Source organism: Hemicordylus capensis, chromosome 10 (genome assembly GCF_027244095.1).
Source record: "Hemicordylus capensis ecotype Gifberg chromosome 10, rHemCap1.1.pri, whole genome shotgun sequence".
Lineage (NCBI taxonomy): Eukaryota > Metazoa > Chordata > Lepidosauria > Squamata > Cordylidae > Hemicordylus > Hemicordylus capensis.
This window is the reverse complement of record NC_069666.1, coordinates 29384669-29402625: the sequence shown is the minus strand read 5'-3', so window position 1 is coordinate 29402625 and position 17957 is coordinate 29384669. Positions and strand designations below refer to the sequence as shown.

Sequence of the window (17957 nt, the reverse complement as noted above, 5' to 3'; positions counted from 1 at the left end):
ATGGCAACTTAGCTTTCTACATGTAGGGGCTCTGAGCAGCCACAACAGTCCCTTGTGTAGCACTGGGAAGATCCCAGCTTGGGGTCTCCTCCTGTCCCCTCAACCGTGATTTGTCCCACCCCCCGAAAAATGGAATCACTTGCTCTGATGAGCACATGAAGCATTCCACCTTAGCGGCATTTCAGGTCGTTGTAGATCATATGCAGCCTCTCAGCGTAGCTTCCATCCTCTGTTTAGGTTGGCTTCTTTCTAGCCTGATTTTGAAAGCAGCTGCTTTCTCTTCTAAGAAAGTTTCCCTTTCTAAATCCGGCTCACAGCTAGATATTGCCTAATGAATGCAGGATTTCACCTATCCAAATAATTGGACAGCTTGCTTGCTGAAGGGGGCACAGCTTATAAAAGAAAATGTTTCTCATTTTTTCCAGTCACACATCAGAATTCCATTTATATTAATAATGGTAAACATCGAAGGGATGGCAGTTTCCTGTTAACCCTTTTCCAGTGACATGTTTGGCTTCAGGCATTCACAGAATTTCATGACAAGCATTAAGTAATGAAGTGAGTTACGTAGAGCTGCTTTGAAACTGGAATTTGTTTATTCTAAATGCTTTTAGTGGCAAAGAGATGCCATAGTACAACAAAAGTGTCAGTGTGTGGACGGTTAGAGTGGAGAGTTAGCCTTTTATAGTGTGCGTGTGTGTGTGTAACTTTACACATGTGTAAAACTCAGTGACCAGCCTCAGGTGAGGAGCAGACGCTGTTCTTAACCTGATGCAGGGGGAATATTCTTCTACTACGATGACTATTTATATTCTGCTCTTCAACCAAAGTTTACAAAGAGAAATAAATAATACATAAATAAAATGATCCCCTGTCCCCAAAGGGCTCACAATCTAAGAGACACATGAGGCAGATACCAGCAACAGCCACTGGAGGGATGCCGTGCTGGGGCTGGAGAGGGCCAGTTGCTCTCCCCCGGCTAAATAAAGAGAATCACCCTGTTAAAAGGTGCCTCTTTGCCCAGTTAGCAGGAGTTGCAGCCCAACATCAGCAGGAAGGCCAAAGTCGTGCAGCTCTAGTCGAGAGCTTCCAAGAAATGGGCAGTCTGAATATACATGGACATGTTTCCTTTTTTTATTCAATAGTGAGAGTCCTGAATTGCAAGTACCTAGTTTGACTACAGAGGTTGCAGTTCTGGGTCCTTGAATGTATGGGAAGAGAGCTGGTTTTATGGTAGCAAGCATGACTTGTCCCCTTTGCTAAGCAGGGTCTGCCCTGGTTGCATATGAATGGGAGACTACAAGTGTGAGCACTATAAGATCTTCGCCTCCTCAGGGGACGAGCTGATCTGGAAAGAGCATCTGCATGCTTGGCATCTCCCTGGCAGCATTTCCAAGACAGAGCTGAGAGAGACTCCTGCCTGCAATCTTGGAGAAGCTGCTGCCAGTCTGTGTAGACCAGGGATTCTCAAGGTTGGGTCCCCAGATGTTTTTGGACTTCAGCTCCCATAATCCCCAACCAAAGGCCACTGGGGCTGGGAATTATGGGAGTTGAAGACCAATAGCATCTGGGGACCCAACGTTGAGAATCCTTGGTGTAGACAATACTGAGTTCAATGGACCAAGGGTCTGACTCAGTATATGGCAGCTTCTGTGTTCCTAATGACCTGGGATTATGTGCATGCATCTTCTGTAGGATGTACCTGCTCGCTGTGGCTCAGCTGATGATGATTACTTCACTCCAAGTGCTGCAGGACTCTTCAGCACATGATTGATCTGGCATTATTACACCTTATTATTACAGTTTCCCAGAAATGACAGATTAGTAATTTGAATTGTTTGCTTGGCCTTCCAGCAAAGGTTTCCAAACACATTTTAGATTTACAGACCATTTGACTGTCAGTCTGTAATTGTTGGCTGAGCCCTAGATCTGAACATTGCCCAGATCTGATAGCTGTTGGGTTTGAACATGGCTTGAAGAAACATCTGCTGAAGCTGATTTCTCTCTAAAAATATCTTGTAGTTAGCAGCTAAAGTAAAGCACACCTGTGTTTGGCTTTGAGCATATCTGGAATATAGAAATATGAAACTTTGAAGGCAGAGTTAAAGTCCTGAACCTTCACACTAACCTGTGTTGAGATCTTGTTCTATTAAAAAGTGCCATACCAACTAAAATAAAGAACATCCAGAAAACATGAGCTAGCTTGTGGCTGGCTATTCTTGGAATCAATTTGCATAGATGCAAAATATACAACAAATCAAGATGAACTGGAGAACATAAGAAGAGCCTTGCTGGATCAGGCCCCAAACCCATCCAGTCCAACATCCTGTTTCACACAGTGGCTCACCAGATCCCTCTGGGAAGCCCACAGGCAAGAGGGGAGGGCATACCCTCTCTCCTGCTGTTGCTTCCCTGTAACTGGTATTTAGAAGCATCTTGCCTCTGAGGCTGGAGGTCGCCTATAACCACCAGACTAGTAGCCTTTGATAGACCTGTCCTCCATGAATCTGTCTAAGCCCTTTTAAAAGCCATCTCAACTAATGGCCATCACCACATCGCATGGCAAAGAATTCCATAGATTAATGGTGCACTGTGTGAAAAAATAGTTCCTTTTGTTGGTCCTAAATTTCAAGATCTTCAGTTTCATGGCCTGAAACCTGGTTCTAGGGTTGTGAGAGAGGGAGAATTTGTTTGTTTGTTTGTTTTTATATCCCACTCTTTCTCCAAGGAGCCCAGAGCAGTGTACATACTTGAATTTTTTGAATGGGGATTTGAACTCAGGTCTCCCCGGTCCTAGTCCAGCACTCTAACCACTACACCACACTGGCTCCACTCTCTGTCCACTCTTTCTACTCCATGCATAATTTTATACACCTCAATCATGTCTCCCCTTAGTCACCTCTTCTCCAAACTAAAAAGCCCCAGATGTTGTTGCCTTGCTTCATAAGGAAGTTGCTCCAGGCCCCTGATCATCTTGGATGCCCTCTTCTGGACCTTTTCCAGTTCTAAGATATCCTTCTTAAGATACGGTGACCAGAACTGTTTGCAGTACTCCAAATGTGGCCACACCATAGATTTGTATAAGGGCATGATAATACTAGTGTCCTTATTTTCAATCCCCTTTCTTATTATTTCTTGTTTACACAGTCAGACAGGTGTTATTGACTGGTTTGTTTTATCCACACATCGAGTCCTTTCCAAGGACCTGGGATGGCTGAATTTTATCATCAATACTGTTGGTTATTATAGATATCGTCGCAAAATATAGGCTGTTCCCAGTAAAGCTGCTTTTTGTAATTGGCTGATGGTGATTTCGGTGGCCCCTATGGTGCTGGGGTGCTCTTCAAGGTCTTTTGGAACTGCACCCAGGGCGCCAATTACCACTGGGATTATTTTGGTCTTTTTCTGCCACAGCCTTTCAATTTCAATTTGTAGATCTTTGTATTTGGTGATTTTTTCATTTTCTTTTTCTTCTATTCTGCTATCCCCTGGTATTGCTATGTCGATTATTTTGACTTCTTTTTCTTTCTTCTCGACTACAGTTATATCTGGTGTATTGTGTGGCAGATGTTTGTCTGTTTGTAGTCGGAAGTCCCATAATATTTTTACATCTTCATTTTCTTCAACTTTTTCAATTTTATGGTCCCACCAATTCTTGGCTGCAGGTAGCTTGTATTTTTTGCAGATGTTCCAGTGTATCATCCCTGCTACCTTGTCATGCCTTTGTTTGTAGTCAGTCTGTGCGATCTTCTTACAACAGCTGATCAGGTGGTCCACTGTTTCATCTGCTTCTTTATTTACAAAGGCGGCACTTGCTGTTTGTTGTGGATTTTTCGACTTTGGCTCTTATTGCATTTGTTCTTAGTGCCTGTTCTTGTACAGCCAGTATTAAACCCTCTGTTTCTTTCTTCAAGTTGCCATTCTTAAGCGATTGCCAGGTCTTGGTGATGTCTGATTTTTCAGTTATATTGTGCAAGTATTGCCCATGCAGTGGCTTATTTTTCCATTTTTCTGCTCGGTTCTTCACTTGTTCTTTCTTGTAGGCCTGCTTTGTTTCATTGGTGTTGAATAGTTTCTCGTTTTTGACCATTTGAAGTGCATCTTCTTCACTGTCCTTGATATATTCTTCAAGGCCTCTTTTCTCCTCCTCTACTGTTTGATGGACTTGCAGCATTCCTCTTCCACCTGAGCTGCGAGGGAGGTATAGCCTATCTATATCACTGTGGGGGTGCAGAGCATGATTGATGGTCATGATTTTCCTGGTCTTACGATCTAGCATCTCTAGCTCTGCCTGGGTCCAGTCTATTATTCCTGCAGTGTATCTGAGAACAGGTATAGCCCAGGTGTTTATGGCTTGTATGGTGTTCCCGCCATTGAGTTTTGACTTGAGGATTTTTCTAACTCTCCTGATGTATTCACTTCCAATTTTTCTTTTAACTGCAGTGTGTGCGATGTTATCAGCCTGGAGAATGCCCAAATATTTGTAACGTTCTTTCTCTTCCAGGTTCTTGATCTTGCTTCCATTGGGCAGTTCTATTCCTTCTGTTTTTGTTATTTTTCTTCTTTTCATTCTTAATGCAGCACACTTGTCTAGTCCAAACTCCATTGCTATATCGCTACTGAATATACGGACAGTGTTTAGCAGTGATTCGATTTCTGACTGGGACTTTCCATACAACTTCAGATCGTCCATGTACAGCAGATGGTTGATTTGACTTGATGTTTTAGATGTTTGGTATCCGAGGCCTGTTTTGTTGAGTATTTGTGAAAGTGGGGTCATGGCGATTACAAACAATAGAGGGGATAGTGAGTCCCCTTGGAAAATGCCTCTTCTAATGCTAACCTGTCCAAGTGCCTCGCCATTGATTGTTAACTGTGTACTCCACCTGCTCATTGCTTTTTTAATAAATATCTGAATGTTTTTGCTGACACCCGTTGTTTCTAAACATTTAAGTATCCATGTGTGAGGCAATGAATCGAAGGCTTTCTTGTAGTCAACCCATGCAACACTTAGATTTGTTTTTCTTCTCTTGCAGTTTTCTAAAATCATTTTGTCAATCAGCAGCTGGTCTTTTGTGCCTCTGGTGTTCGGGCAATTTCCTTTCTGTTCAACTGGAAGCTGTTTGTTAGTTAATAAGTGTTGCATCACTTCATCTGCTATTATTCCAGTTAATAATTTGAACATGGTTGGCATGCAGGTTATTGGTCTATAATTACTTGGAACTGCACCTTTTGCTGGGTCTTTCATGATGAGATGAGTTTTCCCAGCTGTTAGCCATTGTTCAATATCACCTCCTTGCAAAATGTGATTGAACTGTTTTGATAGTTGTTTATGAAGGCTTGTTAGGTGTTTAAGCCAGAAGCCATGCAGTTCATCGTTGCCTGGCACAGTCCAATTTTTAATTTTCTTTGCTCTTTCACTTATTAATTCTGGTGTTATTATTAGATCTTGCATTTGTTGGTTACATTTTTTGACCTCTTTCATCCAGCCTGCTTTTTTATTATAATCTATTGGATTGTCCCATAATTTCCCCCAGAATTGCACTGTTTCTTCTTTATTTGGTGTTTCTAGGTTTCTTGCAGTTTCTCCTTCTATGCTTTGGTAGAAACGTCTCTGATTTGACTGGAATTGGAGATTCCGCCTGTGTTGTTTAATTCTGGCTTCATATCTGCTAATCTTCTTTGACACTGCTGTTATTTGCTGCTTTATTATTTCCAGGGCTTCTCTAATTTTCCTTGAATCTAGGTGGTATTTTTGGATCAGATACTGTTTGGTGTTTTCATTCTTCAGCTTCTTGTCTTTCATATCTTTCAATTTACTAGCAACTGATCTAAGACTGGAGATTTTATTTTCTAATCTACCATTTAGGTGATGTACTGCTTTCTTTATTTACAGGTCCACTGATCTTATATCCGAGCTCTTGTGTTGTTGTTGTTGCTGCACTGTACATTAGTTGGTTTGTTTCTTGCAAATTATTGGTTGTTATTTCTGCAAGTGCAGCATTGACCTCTTTTAATGCCTGAGCAAGTTGTTTTTTGGCAACTATTTTTAGAGCAGGAAGTCGAACCCTGGTGTTTGTTTGGTTGGTTCATGTGCTCAGTTATTTTTTGCTTTAGTTCTTGTTGCTTTTCTGTTAAACGGCATTCAGGTTTTTGAGGTGAAGGCAAAGGGGAGGTTGCCTGGTTTTGATTTTGAAACAGTTCAGCAACAGTGGCATCCTCGATTTCCAACACCTCCTCCACCTGTTCCTGAGCAACTTCTTCAATTGGTGATAATTCTTCTTCCATATCTTGAGCCTGTGTTGTTCTTTGCAGTTCTTCCAGCTCAACTCCTGTGAATACTTTATTTCTTATTATGAATCTTCTCTGGTCTGCTAGCCTTTGTTCTGTTATTTCTGTGTCTGGATGCTTCTCTTTCCAAATTTGGTACATTCTTTTTAAATAACCTCTTCTAGTTGGACTAGACTTGTAATAGCAGATCATTATTTCTTTGTTGGCATTTTTCGTATATTTTTTTCGGTTAAGCCACGTTTCTTCCAGTAACTGTCTCCAGCCCTGGTTGCTCAACTGAAGATCCTGTTGCCCACTTGCCACCAGATGTCCAGGGACTATAGCATCTGGCGCGGTCCTTGTTGACCCGGGCGACGACCGATCCGGTATAGATTGATTAAAGTTACGTCTCACCATATTGTTGATGGGAGAGGCACTCTTTGTCTGGCTCCTCTGGTGAGACCTGTCCAGTATGGTTGGACCTCTGGCATAGCTCTCACCTTCATCAGCGCACACAAGCCCCACAACCACGCCAAGGTAGTGCCTCACTGGGCATTATTATTATTATTATTATTATTATTACTACATTTATATCCCGCTCTTCCTCCAAGGAGCCCAGAGCGGTGTACTACATACTTGAGTTTCTCTTTCACAACAACCCTGTGAAGTAGGTTAGGCTGAGAGAGAAGTGACTGGCCCAGAGTCACCCAGCAAGTCTCATGGCTGAATGGGGATTTGAACTCAGGTCTCCCCGGTCCTAGTCCAGCACTCTAACCCACTACACCACGCTGGCACGTCCCTAGCACGGAATTAGCCTTTTTCACAGCTGCCACGCACTGAAACGACACTTTCAATGAGCTGTCCACCACGACCCCAAGATCTCACTCCTTGTCAGTCTGACAGCTCAGATCCCATCAGTGTGTATGTGGAATTGGGATTTTTTGCCTCAATGTGCATCATTTTACACTTGTTAACATTGAATTGCATTTGCCACTTTGTTGTCCACCTACCCAGTTTGGAGAGGTCTTTTTGGAGCGCCTCACAATCTGTTTTGGATTTCACTAGCCTAAATAGTTTGATGTCTTCTGAAAATTTGCCCACTTCTCTGCTTACCCCAACTTCTACATCATTTATTAACAAGTTAAAGAGCACTGGTCCTGATACAGATCCCTGGGGACCCCACTTCCCTCATGTTTGAAACCTGTCAGTTTATTCCTACCCTCTGTTTCCTGTCCTTCAACCAGTTACCGATCCACACATGAAGCTGTCCCCTTATCCCATGACTGCTAAGTTTATACAGATGTTCTAAGTTTAGAACATCTTCCATCGTCACCTCAAATTGGCCCAGTTCTTCAGCCTCTAAACCAGAGATGCTGGGTTCTGGAGAGGGTATCTGGTGGCCATGAAGACAGATGCAAAGAACTCATTCAGTTTCTCTGCATTCTCCTGATCTTCCTTCATTAACCCTTTCACGCTCTCATCATCTTGGGGTCCAGCTGCCTCCCTGGCAGGTTTTCTGCTTCTGATATAATCAAAAATGTTATTCCCCATGACACTTCTAGCTATATGCTCTTCAAAACTCTTTTTGCATCCCTTAATGTCTCCTTGCATTTCTTTTGCCAGAGTTTATGTTCCTTCCCGTTCTCTTCATTTGGGCAGGACTTCCATTTTCTGAAGGAAACTTCTCTGACTCTACTTGTTAGCCATGCTGGCATTGTCCTGAATGTGTTGATACCTTTCCTGCTTCTTGGTATACATTCCAAGTGAACTTCTATTATTGTGGTTTTGAAAACATTCCATGCTTTCTGGAGTGATTTGACACACACCCCCTCCGACTTTCCCTTTCAGCTTCCTTTTTACCAGTCTTCTCATTTTTGAGAAGTTTCTTCTTCTGAAGTTCAACGCATCTGTGTTGGACTTCCTTGACAATGTGTGGATAGTTGAAGGTCACCCATTATTACCGCTCTGTCTCTCCTTGATGCCTCTCTGATTTGCTTCTCCAACTCCAAGTTACTCTCAGTATTTTGATCCAGAGGGCGATAGCACATCCCTAGTAAGACATTTCCTTTCTGTTCTCTAATTTTCATCCATAATGTTTCTGTGGAGGACACCTGGAGCCCACAGGGAACAGTGTAGGTTAAAGCATGAACTTGCATAAGGGTGTTTATCTCTGAGTAAAACCTACACTGGTTAAAGGAAGAAGCTGCATTAATGACTCGAGGGATTCAAAGCTCCGAGTTTACTAGGATGGAAGGATATATCGAAAAACAGGGCTTCTCATGTGTAGCTGTGGGCAATAAACCTATTTAATGAAAGGCTTAATCTTGGAGCCGCTGTTCACTGCCACTTATTCCAATAAAAATTTCATCTCCAGATCATCATAGTAGCAGAATGCATGATGTTCCCGTCTCTCTCCCCCCCCCCCCGCCCTCTGGTTCTCTTAATTACATGGTCTGTTATGTTTCAGAATTATTTCAAAGACATTTGACCTCCGTTTAAGGGGGTTGTGGACAGTCCTAAATATTCAAAGCTCAGAGATGCATTTGCTTGTTCCTTCGCTTAGGTTTTTCCGATAGTATGAGAGAAGCAGAAATGGCCTTTGAATTGGGGCACAGTTCTTGATGTGCCAGCAGAGTAGTGCCCATCCTGAGGCCTAAAGGTGTCACAGCAGAATGTGGGATGTTGACACTGGTGGGGCTGCAAGCGTAGAGCTCTGGCTGGGGGATAAATGGAAGGATTTCTTCCGGACCCTCCCATGGCGGGACCTGGGATGTGGGAAGTGCTGATTTCCTTACTGTTTGCTTTGACTTTAAATCTCGCGGCACCTAAATGTTCTTGAATTGATGGTAGGCACCCAGAACAAAGTTCACTTGGGGCACAGTCCATGAGGAAGTTCTCCTGCACATAAGTCTCCATGAAAGTGGATAATTTTGCTCTTTGGCTTAATTGTGGCTTGAGTTGAGTGAGCTTCTCCACCTCGCATCACCACAATTTCCCAGGGTTGGCTGCTTCCCTCAGCTAAGTCCATGATGGTAATTTTCTTTATCTTAGGTTGGCACTCACCGAGAAGACAATGTTAGCCTCAGTAGCAGCCATTCAAGCTTGTCCAGTGCAGTTCCTGCACAGAGCACTGAACTAAATAATAAAACACAAGAAAGTTACAGAGGTAAGTAAAATCCAGCTGGATTATTGGGGTGAGTAGCATTAAGACCACAAGGAGACCAATCTGCACATTTGCCTTTGGGTACTTCTGCCTGCCTGCTGAAGAAAAACGTGCTGTGATCATATTTGTGAAATGAATAACTGCTCTTATCCTTCCTCTGAACCTGGATGGTGATCACAGAGATCTCGGCCTCACCACTTGCAGGAGGTGAGGGGCCGAGATCTCTGTGATCACCCAACTAGTGCAGTACAAACTAGTGGGTGGTCTTTGAATGCACCCATTGACGCTCTTGGACAGGTCTCGGCGCTTTGGGGTGGCATTGTTTGCCTTAAGCTGTCCATTCTGTGAATTGGGGCATCTTTTCTGCTAGTGCCTTTTTTTTTTTTTTTGCTCTGTGATATAAGTATTTAAGAGGAGAGCTGGTCTTGTGGTAGCAAGCATGACGTGTCCCCTTAGCTAAGCAGGGTCTGCCCTGGTCGCATATGAAAGGGAGACTAGAAGTGTGAGCACTTGAAGAGATTCCCCTCAGGGGATGGAGCCACTCTGGGAAGAGCATCAGAAGGTTCCAAGCTCCCTCCCTGGCAGCATCTCCAAGATAGGGCTGAGAAAGATTCCTGCCTGCAACCTTGGAGAAGCCACTGCCAGTCTGGGTAAGCAATACTGAGCTAGATGGACCAAGGGTCTGACTCAGTATATGGCAGCTTCCTATGTTCCTATTTCATTGTGAGAAGGGAGAAGTGTACAATGTACACTTTTCCTGGTGCACACCTCTTCCAGGATTGCAGATCTGCCAGTGATGGTTTTTTCTTCCAAACTTACTGAGGTGCTAGCTAAACTTCTAAAATGAGGATTGTTTTTCTAGAGCAAAGTGGTTGCCTGAAAGCTTAGCCATGGGCCTGAGTTATTCAGCTTGCTAACTCAAAGATGTTTGCCATGGCAAATGGAATCACAGCGCAGACCACTCCCAGGAAATAAGAACACATTTTTAGTCCTTGGCTGGTCCACGCTGGAGAGATGCGTTAGTGCGCTCTCTCGCTCTCTCTGTCTCTGTGTTGTCCTCTGGGAGACTTCTTGTGTAAATGGGTGGTGTTAAGGGACAATCCCCTGATTTTTCAAAGGCTTTTTAGGTTCTGTGGTCTCTCCTGAAAAACCTGGAAATGTTTGCAAGCAGGAATGGATGAGCTTCCCCTCTTCCTTTTGATCTGCCAGTCTTTGAGTCAGCAATTGGGTGGCTTCTTTTGGCATGTTATCTCCAAGAAGGTTTGAATCTGTCTTTTTCTCAGCAAGTTGTGATTTCCTAGAAGTGTGTGCAAGAACCCCTGGTCCCCCCAGCTGCTGTTGTCTGGTTCTAATCACGTGGTGTTTGCTAGCAAATGTCTGGACTATCTCTTGCTGTAACATTTCTTCATAGAAGGGCATGACGTAATCTTGAAGACCACAAGCTCATAGCGAGTATGTCTGGGTTTCTGTGCAGAAGGTTTCAAAGAAGCTTTAACTCCTTTGCCCTCCCTTCTTCCCCGCCCCTGGTGAATGCTGAATAAGTCCCCCAGAGAAAAATCCTCCCTGCAGTGCACAAGGTCCGTTGGTAGGTGTGTCACACCTTCTGGCACTGAGCACAGCTGCTGGGACCATCCCCTCACAATGAATCAGCTGGCAAAGCTTATGCTTGAGCCAGGTAGAGATCCAGCATGGTGTAGTGGTTAGAGTGCTGGACTAGGCCCGGGGAGACCCGAGTTCAAATCCCCATTCAGCCATAAAACTAGCTGGGTGACTCTGGGCCAGTCACTTCTCTCTCAGCCTAACCTACTTCACAGGGTTGTTGTGAAAGAGAAACTCAAGTATGTAGTACACCGCTCTGGGCTCCTTGGAGGAAGAGCGGGATATAAATGTAATAATAATAATAATAATAATAGATGCATGGAGGTGGCAGTAGCTTGTGGTACGCATTCAGAATCCCCAAGGGGGGAACTCTGGGAGAAGCGAATGGAAGTAAAGAGGCACAGGAAATCCCTGCTGGATTTATGAGTGGAGCCACAGTCACACAGCGCTTTCAAACATGAGGAAAATATTGGGCTGGAACTCAGGGGAGCCTTGATTCCTCGAGCAGTTTGTGTGCATGATTTAGTTATTTTATTTGCCGCTTTGGGAGTCCTTTCAGTTGAACAAGAACATTTTCAGACAGCAAGAGTAAACATGCAGAATTGAAAACCAGCCATTCAGACCGACTGCAAGGCTGCTGGTCTCGTTCTTTGCTCCTCACTCTCTCCTGGATCTGCTTACAGCCCTGTCAGCTGGGTTGCCCAGCCAAGCAGTAGCGCTGGGTCCTGTCGAAATCAAGTCGGAGCACAAGGAGAGAGACGAAACTGCACATGAAGCCGCTTCATCTGACGACATGAGATCAGACGATGAGTCTTCCCAAAAGGATATCAAGCTCTCCTCAAGAGGAAGAACAAGGTAGAGTCGCTGTGACTTCCTCGGCACTCATGCTCTCTTGCCAGTTTTCTCTGCCAGTGGTGAGAATAAATCCAGAGTGATCAGCTAGATGCTGGGGTGCTGTCCAGAAGTGTCTGAGTGTGCTTCCGGCATTCAGTAGACAAACGTTTTAAGTCTGGAAGACGTTTAGTGTGTTAATGATAAAAATAATGCATGCAGACTCCCAGCCCTCTTGCCCAGTGAGGGCAGCTCGGCTCCCTCCCATCAGCAGGGATGACAGGATGCCTCCGATGTGGCCCGCACAGGTGGAAGCATCTGTCAAGGTGGGCAGCTTTTCTAGCCAGGGGTTGGGCAGAGCGGGTGCCTTGCTGCCTCCTGACGAGCACTCGGCCCTCTGCCCAAACTCTTCTGGGTTTTCCTTGCACCTGGCATAGCCCATCTGGCCCTTCTGCAAGGTGGCCAAGGGGTCTGATGGGGATCCAGGGTCATTGGGGTCGACACAGGTTGTGTCAGTGTTGCCACGTGTGGCACTGTCTACCCATTGTGTGCGTTGTGTTGAAACATTTGGGCCGCAGCTCTACACTGAACATAGTGAGGGCGCTTTATGAAGTGACTGATGAAACAAGGAAACCTTTCAGTCAACGCACTAGCGAGCATCACAGCTGCAAGGCTGATGTTTCTGTTGGAGGAGAGCAGGCAGAGTGTAGATTCTGCCATTGGCTTAATAACGAATATTATTACCGATTAGCTATGAATATTTTGATTACCAACTCTGAATGCTGTTCCGCGTACATGTTTATAGTATGTAGCTGTAAACCTCCCAGAGACAGATGTTTGGGGCAGTGTACAAATATAATCAAATACATAAGAAAGCTAAATATGCATGAGCACAGTAATTTTGCTGAGTTGTTAATGTCTGCTGACCTCTGCCTCGATGGGTTCTCTTTGGCTACTTGACAGATTTATGTTCCTCTGCTTTGTATTCTGAGCTGTGGTTGGCCTCTCCTGCACACACCTCCAGCAATTGCTGGAGTCAGCTACTGCTAGTCCTGCTGCTACTACGGCCGTTTACACAAGGCTTTGGCAGTGATCTGGACTCGGGATGTGCTTAGTTGAGAGCTCACAGATTCCAGCTTAAGTGGCCATTCTGGATCATGACAACTCCTCGATGGACCTTTCCAGCAATGGAAGGTGCCGTGGCTGAAATGTATCAGCGCCTCACTCCCAGACGACGCTATTCATGCCAATTGCGCGTCATGTGTGAGAGAGGCAGAGTGGCCCCTTGAAAAGTGAGAAGTGGGTCCCCAACCTCCTGGTCTGTGCAAGCTGCTTCCTTGTGTCGAGGGCAGTGCAAGCCTTGGTGGGAAGCACCCTGTTGGGCCCTGCTGCCTGCGTGGGCTTCTCCAGACACTCCTGCTTGTGTCTCAGCAGCAGCGCTAACGAAGACGAGGATTTAAATCCTGAGCAGAAGCTGGAGCGCGAGCGGGAGAGGAGGATGGCCAACAACGCTCGCGAGCGCTTGCGGGTCCGAGACATTAACGAGGCCTTCAAGGAGCTGGGCCGGATGTGTCAGCTGCACCTGAAGAGTGAGAAGCCCCAGACCAAGCTGCTGATCCTTCACCAGGCGGTGGCCGTCATCCTCAGTCTGGAGCAGCAAGTCCGAGGTGAGCTGTGTGGAGCTCTGCTGGGGCTCGGCAGCCTTCGGAGTTGCCCTCTTGGGCCTCTTGCTCTGTCGGTCTCTCTGGGATTGAAGAGGCCACGCAGACCTGGCCTCCTGAAGGCAGCATGCTGCCGACTGGGAATGGGGTGCTTGGGGCGGGAGCGGGGCAGCCCACATGCCCTGTCAGTGCTAGGTGGTGCCAGCCAAAGGCGGTCCTCCCTTGAGGCGGACTGGGGCAGGATTGGGGGGGGCACCAAGAGCGTGGCAAGAGGTCCCCCCTTTCCCACCCGCTGCCCTCAGAGCAGCACTTGGTTGCAGGCAGTGGCAGCCCTTGGTCTTTTCAGACGTTTCTTTATTTAGGTTTGAAGAATCGCTCCAGAGATCAGTGGGAATGCTTCATGCCTTTTGGCTCATGAAATTCTCTTTTCAGCTGGTGCTGTCGTTTTGGGTGCACTTGATTTACGTGCAGTCTCTGTTGTACTTTTAATACTTTGCATTTGTTCAGCACACTTTGTGCGGACAGCACTTCACGCGTATGAGCTTGATGTGACCATTACAACAGCCCTGTAAGGGGAGGAGGACATATTTTTATCCCTGTCTTGGAGCTGGTGAGCCCAACCTGAGAGGAGGGGCTTGCCTTGATGCCCCCTAACAAGTTAGGGGCAGAGGGGGGCCTGATCTCTTCGCCACGATGTCATGATGCCAGCTTTCTCTTTGGGTGTTCTGATCTGTGGTGGCTAGGAATAAAAACCGAGCCCGTGTGAGTGGTCTGTCCTTCCTCCCAGGGGGTCTTCAGGCACTTGCCAAGTGATTATTCCCCGGTGGGTCCCAGCTGCTCCACTTCAGCCGGAGAAGGGTCCCGAGTGCCTTCAGACAGTTGGGACAGTGCCACCGGATCGGCTGCCTTAATTCACATGGCTTTGCTTTTGCAGGTCTGTGTTCAGAAAAACGACCCTGTAGGCTAGAGCATCCCAGGAGCAGAGTGTCCCTGGCTTCAACTTCCGTGGCGGGGGGGGGGGGGGAGGAGAGGAGCTGCAGTGCATGCTGGGAGCCCTGTTCCACCAAGGGCTGTCCCATGTCAGGAATGTTTGCGCTGAGCTCTCTGCGCGCACCAGAGCCCCCAGAGCTTTGGATCCCAACGACAGGCAGTCATTTTTTATTTAAATTGCCTTCTGTCAGGCCCACTTACCCTAATCCTTGTGGGGCTTGCCTGACTTTGGTGGGGCACCAGCTGCCAACTCAAGCACAGTTAACCCTTCTCAGCCCATCCCTGTCCTGTCTGTCTCATCCTTGAGCAGCTCTCTAGGGTCAGGTTGAACAATAATCCCAGTTCGTGCTGAGCCGGTTTTCCTATGAAACTGGAGCAGCGGGTGCCCTCTCATGTGCAAGCTCCTTTTTGTAGCTGTGTCAAAGAAATGATGAAATGGACATCGGAGCCACCCATCAAAAAGGAGGGCTGGCTGGCTGGCTGGCTTCCTGTCTCCCTCTGGGCTGGTTAGACTCAGCTGTGCTGTGTATGGTGCTTCCTCCTCTGATGTATTTCCAGGGTGTCAGCATTAATCTCTGCTGAGTGTTCTCAGTCCCTCCCTGAGTGACATCTCATCTGCTCGACGGCTTATGCCAGCAACTTGTGCCTCATTTCCCTCCTCCCTCCTCCCACCAGTAAGCAGGCAAGCAAGCCTGGGGGGCATTTGTGCTGAATGAATGGCTCCTGTGGGGAGTGAATGCTCAGTGTCAATATTTTTCAAACCATCGGTGCAGGGGGGGGGCAGGGGAATTTGGTGCAAGCAGTTTTGTGGGTCCTGTTGGGAGTACAAGCGCATCCCAACCCCACTGGACTTCTGGGAGGAGAGGAATGTGGGTCTGAGGCCCTGGCAGGTGAGAGTCCTGTTACCTCAGGCTAGAGGGGAATATGTAGGAGCCAGTTCCTCGTCCAGATGTCCTCCTGCCCCACAGCAACCAGGTGGGGGAAAGGACCCAGGAACTGAGTCCGCCCCTGAGCTGAGGGGGCGGAAGTGTTGTGTTGGGAACTCATGTCTTCAAGGAGCTTTCTAGGTTGGGAGAGGCTGTGTTTGGAGAGAGCATGTTTGTGACTGAAAGCGCTGGCAGTCACCACTTCCCCTGATTGGCTTGTGGAGCCGTGCTCGAAACGGCATTCCTCCAGTATCCTTTCTATGTTGCTGCTGTAGTTTGTTGTGCAACTTGTTATGTGAGGGGGTTGTACCTGGTGCTCCATCAGCAGTCTGGTGGTTCTGTCTTGGTTGAAGTGGAGCCCATCCCGTCTGTACAGGCTCATCTTGTCCCAAAATGTTTCCCAGTGCCTAACAAATCTAAGCCCCTCCTGCCGGCACCACCATCTCCTCCCAGTATTGTGACCCCCTCAGCTCCTCCTGCCTTGCTGGCCCTGCGCACGGAACAGGTGGCATTTCTGAGAATGCTACCTTGGAGGTCCCAGACCTCAATATGCCACCTAGCAGCCTAAATTTAGCTTCCAGGACCTCCCACCTATGCCTACGTTTCCCAACATTGCTGGGTGAAACCGATTAACGAGGTCCGTGTCATTCTGTCTTCGGGCCTGAGTTGGGGACAGAAGCTACCTTAGTCGCCCTAGTGGATGAACCTCACCAGGAGATGGAGGGGGCAGGGGGAGTGGGTGCGGGGGACCCCACGGAGGCATTCACAAAGCTTCCATCTGTTTAGCTTGTTGGAGAAAGCCAGCTAGATCTTTGTGATTGGCTTCCCCATTTCTCAAAATGAACCACTAGTCTAGATGAACATGTTCATGCATTAATAAAAGTATGTGTGACTTGCTCTTGTTTTGTTTTTGTGTGTGCGTGTGTGCAAAATGCTGCTTCTAGAGAGGAACCTGAATCCCAAAGCAGCCTGCCTTAAGAGAAGGGAAGAAGAAAAAGTTTCTGCCGTATCGGCAGAGCCATCCACCCCTCATCCAGGAAGCCATCCTGGGCTGAGTGAAGCTACCAACCCTATGGGTCATATGTGAGCACCAGCCAGGTATGGGCCATCTTTTTATCTCCATGTGGGTGAGGAGATGGGATTATTGAATACTCTGGTTTGAACTTCAGGACCTAAGTTTGAAAATAATCCAGCGGTGTTGATTTTTAGCTGTGGCCATCACTAGCCAGTTGGTCTGCAGCTGAAGTTGATTTTAAGCAGCATCTGGTGACCTTCAGCTTCTGGGAGTTGGTGTAGGGGGCAGCGGAAGCCGTTTGCATAAGCCTGTCGTACCACTTCCAGGGCGGGGGGGAGCCGGTGGTTCACAAGGCACTTGTAGAACTCGATGTGTTTGGCTGGTCTCCACCTTGGCCTCCCACCCCGCTCCCCCTGCTGCTTTTGCCCACTCAGCTGCCAGGCACCAAAGGCGACTGGATACCAAGCAGGCCCAGCTGGTCACCTGGCTTGTTCTTTATTGTGGAGAACTGGTTTGCAGAAACGGTCTCCTTGGGAGTTTTCTGCTGTCATGCAATCCCCATGAAGTGGATTGCATGGTGAAGATCTATCAGGTTTGTGAGTAGCAGACTAGAGCTAAATTTCCACCAACATGGGTTGAGGTGGGGGTGATGGGGGTGGGTGGGCCGCAAAGCAGCCAGTGCAGCATGAATGGCGGCATTCGGGCATGATCTTGGCCCCTCCTGTTATAACAAAGGGTGTGTGGGGGGAGGCTGTTGGTCCTTGGTCCTGAGGGCATTCCTCTTTGGGATGAGCTACTTCAGTGGAAGCAGGATCTGGCTGCTCTCGTGGACCCAGCTGCCATTCTGTGTCTGTGGCAGGTCTGAGTCATGCCTGCACCAGCTGCAGATCAGTCATACTGCAGGAAATGCAAACATTAAAAAAATTTAACATGAACTTTTGAGGTGCCATCATTTGCATTGCTAACTTTTTATTTAATTTTCACACCAGAATTCTGGAATCATGGGGAGGAACCTAGAAGGTGACCTTTTCTTCACAAGGACATACAGACTAAAAACATTAAACAAAGACACATCTGACAGGAGAAGCAAGAAACCCCAATGCAATCATATGATCAAAGCTACTGGTCAACACTTGCATCCAAGGTGATGATGCCAACTTCTCTTCCAGTAGAATTTCAGCCCAGAAATGCTCTGCCCATCCTCTCCTCCCCCTCCATCCTCCTGTTGCAAGCAGCATGCCGCTCCAGCACAATCAGAGACCCTTAGATCTCTCCACTCGCTGGGGAAGTTGCCTTGTGCCTAAACTGAATTGACAACTGCGTTGTTTGTAACCACAAAATCTATTTATTTGTAATGAAACTGCAAAGGCCTATATAGAAGGGCCAAGTTAACCCGCTGGAAGCTGATAGAATTTCAGGCGGCGCCTGCATTTAGTAAAGCTCTTCACGCCCAGAGAGCAGAACCACGTCAGCCGCTGAGCCGTCGCATTCCCAGCATGCCT

At 46.9% G+C, this 17957-nt stretch overlaps 1 protein-coding gene across 14 annotated transcripts in view; it reads left to right on the top strand.

Annotated features, from left to right (window-relative positions):
- The window catches only part of TCF12 (transcription factor 12), a 158538-nt gene extending 140853 nt beyond the window's left edge, over positions 1 to 17685 (top strand). For all 14 annotated transcript variants that reach the window (XM_053272098.1, XM_053272097.1, XM_053272093.1 and 11 more), the window contains 5 exons: positions 9322 to 9436; positions 11716 to 11887; positions 13298 to 13530; positions 16385 to 16538; positions 17445 to 17685. In XM_053272098.1, the coding sequence (XP_053128073.1) occupies positions 9322 to 9436; positions 11716 to 11887; positions 13298 to 13530; positions 16385 to 16527 (663 nt within the window). In that variant the 3' untranslated portion in view covers positions 16528 to 16538; positions 17445 to 17685. The remainder of the gene's footprint in view (positions 1 to 9321; positions 9437 to 11715; positions 11888 to 13297; positions 13531 to 16384; positions 16539 to 17444) is intronic.
- The last annotated feature ends 272 nt before the right edge of the window (positions 17686 to 17957 follow it).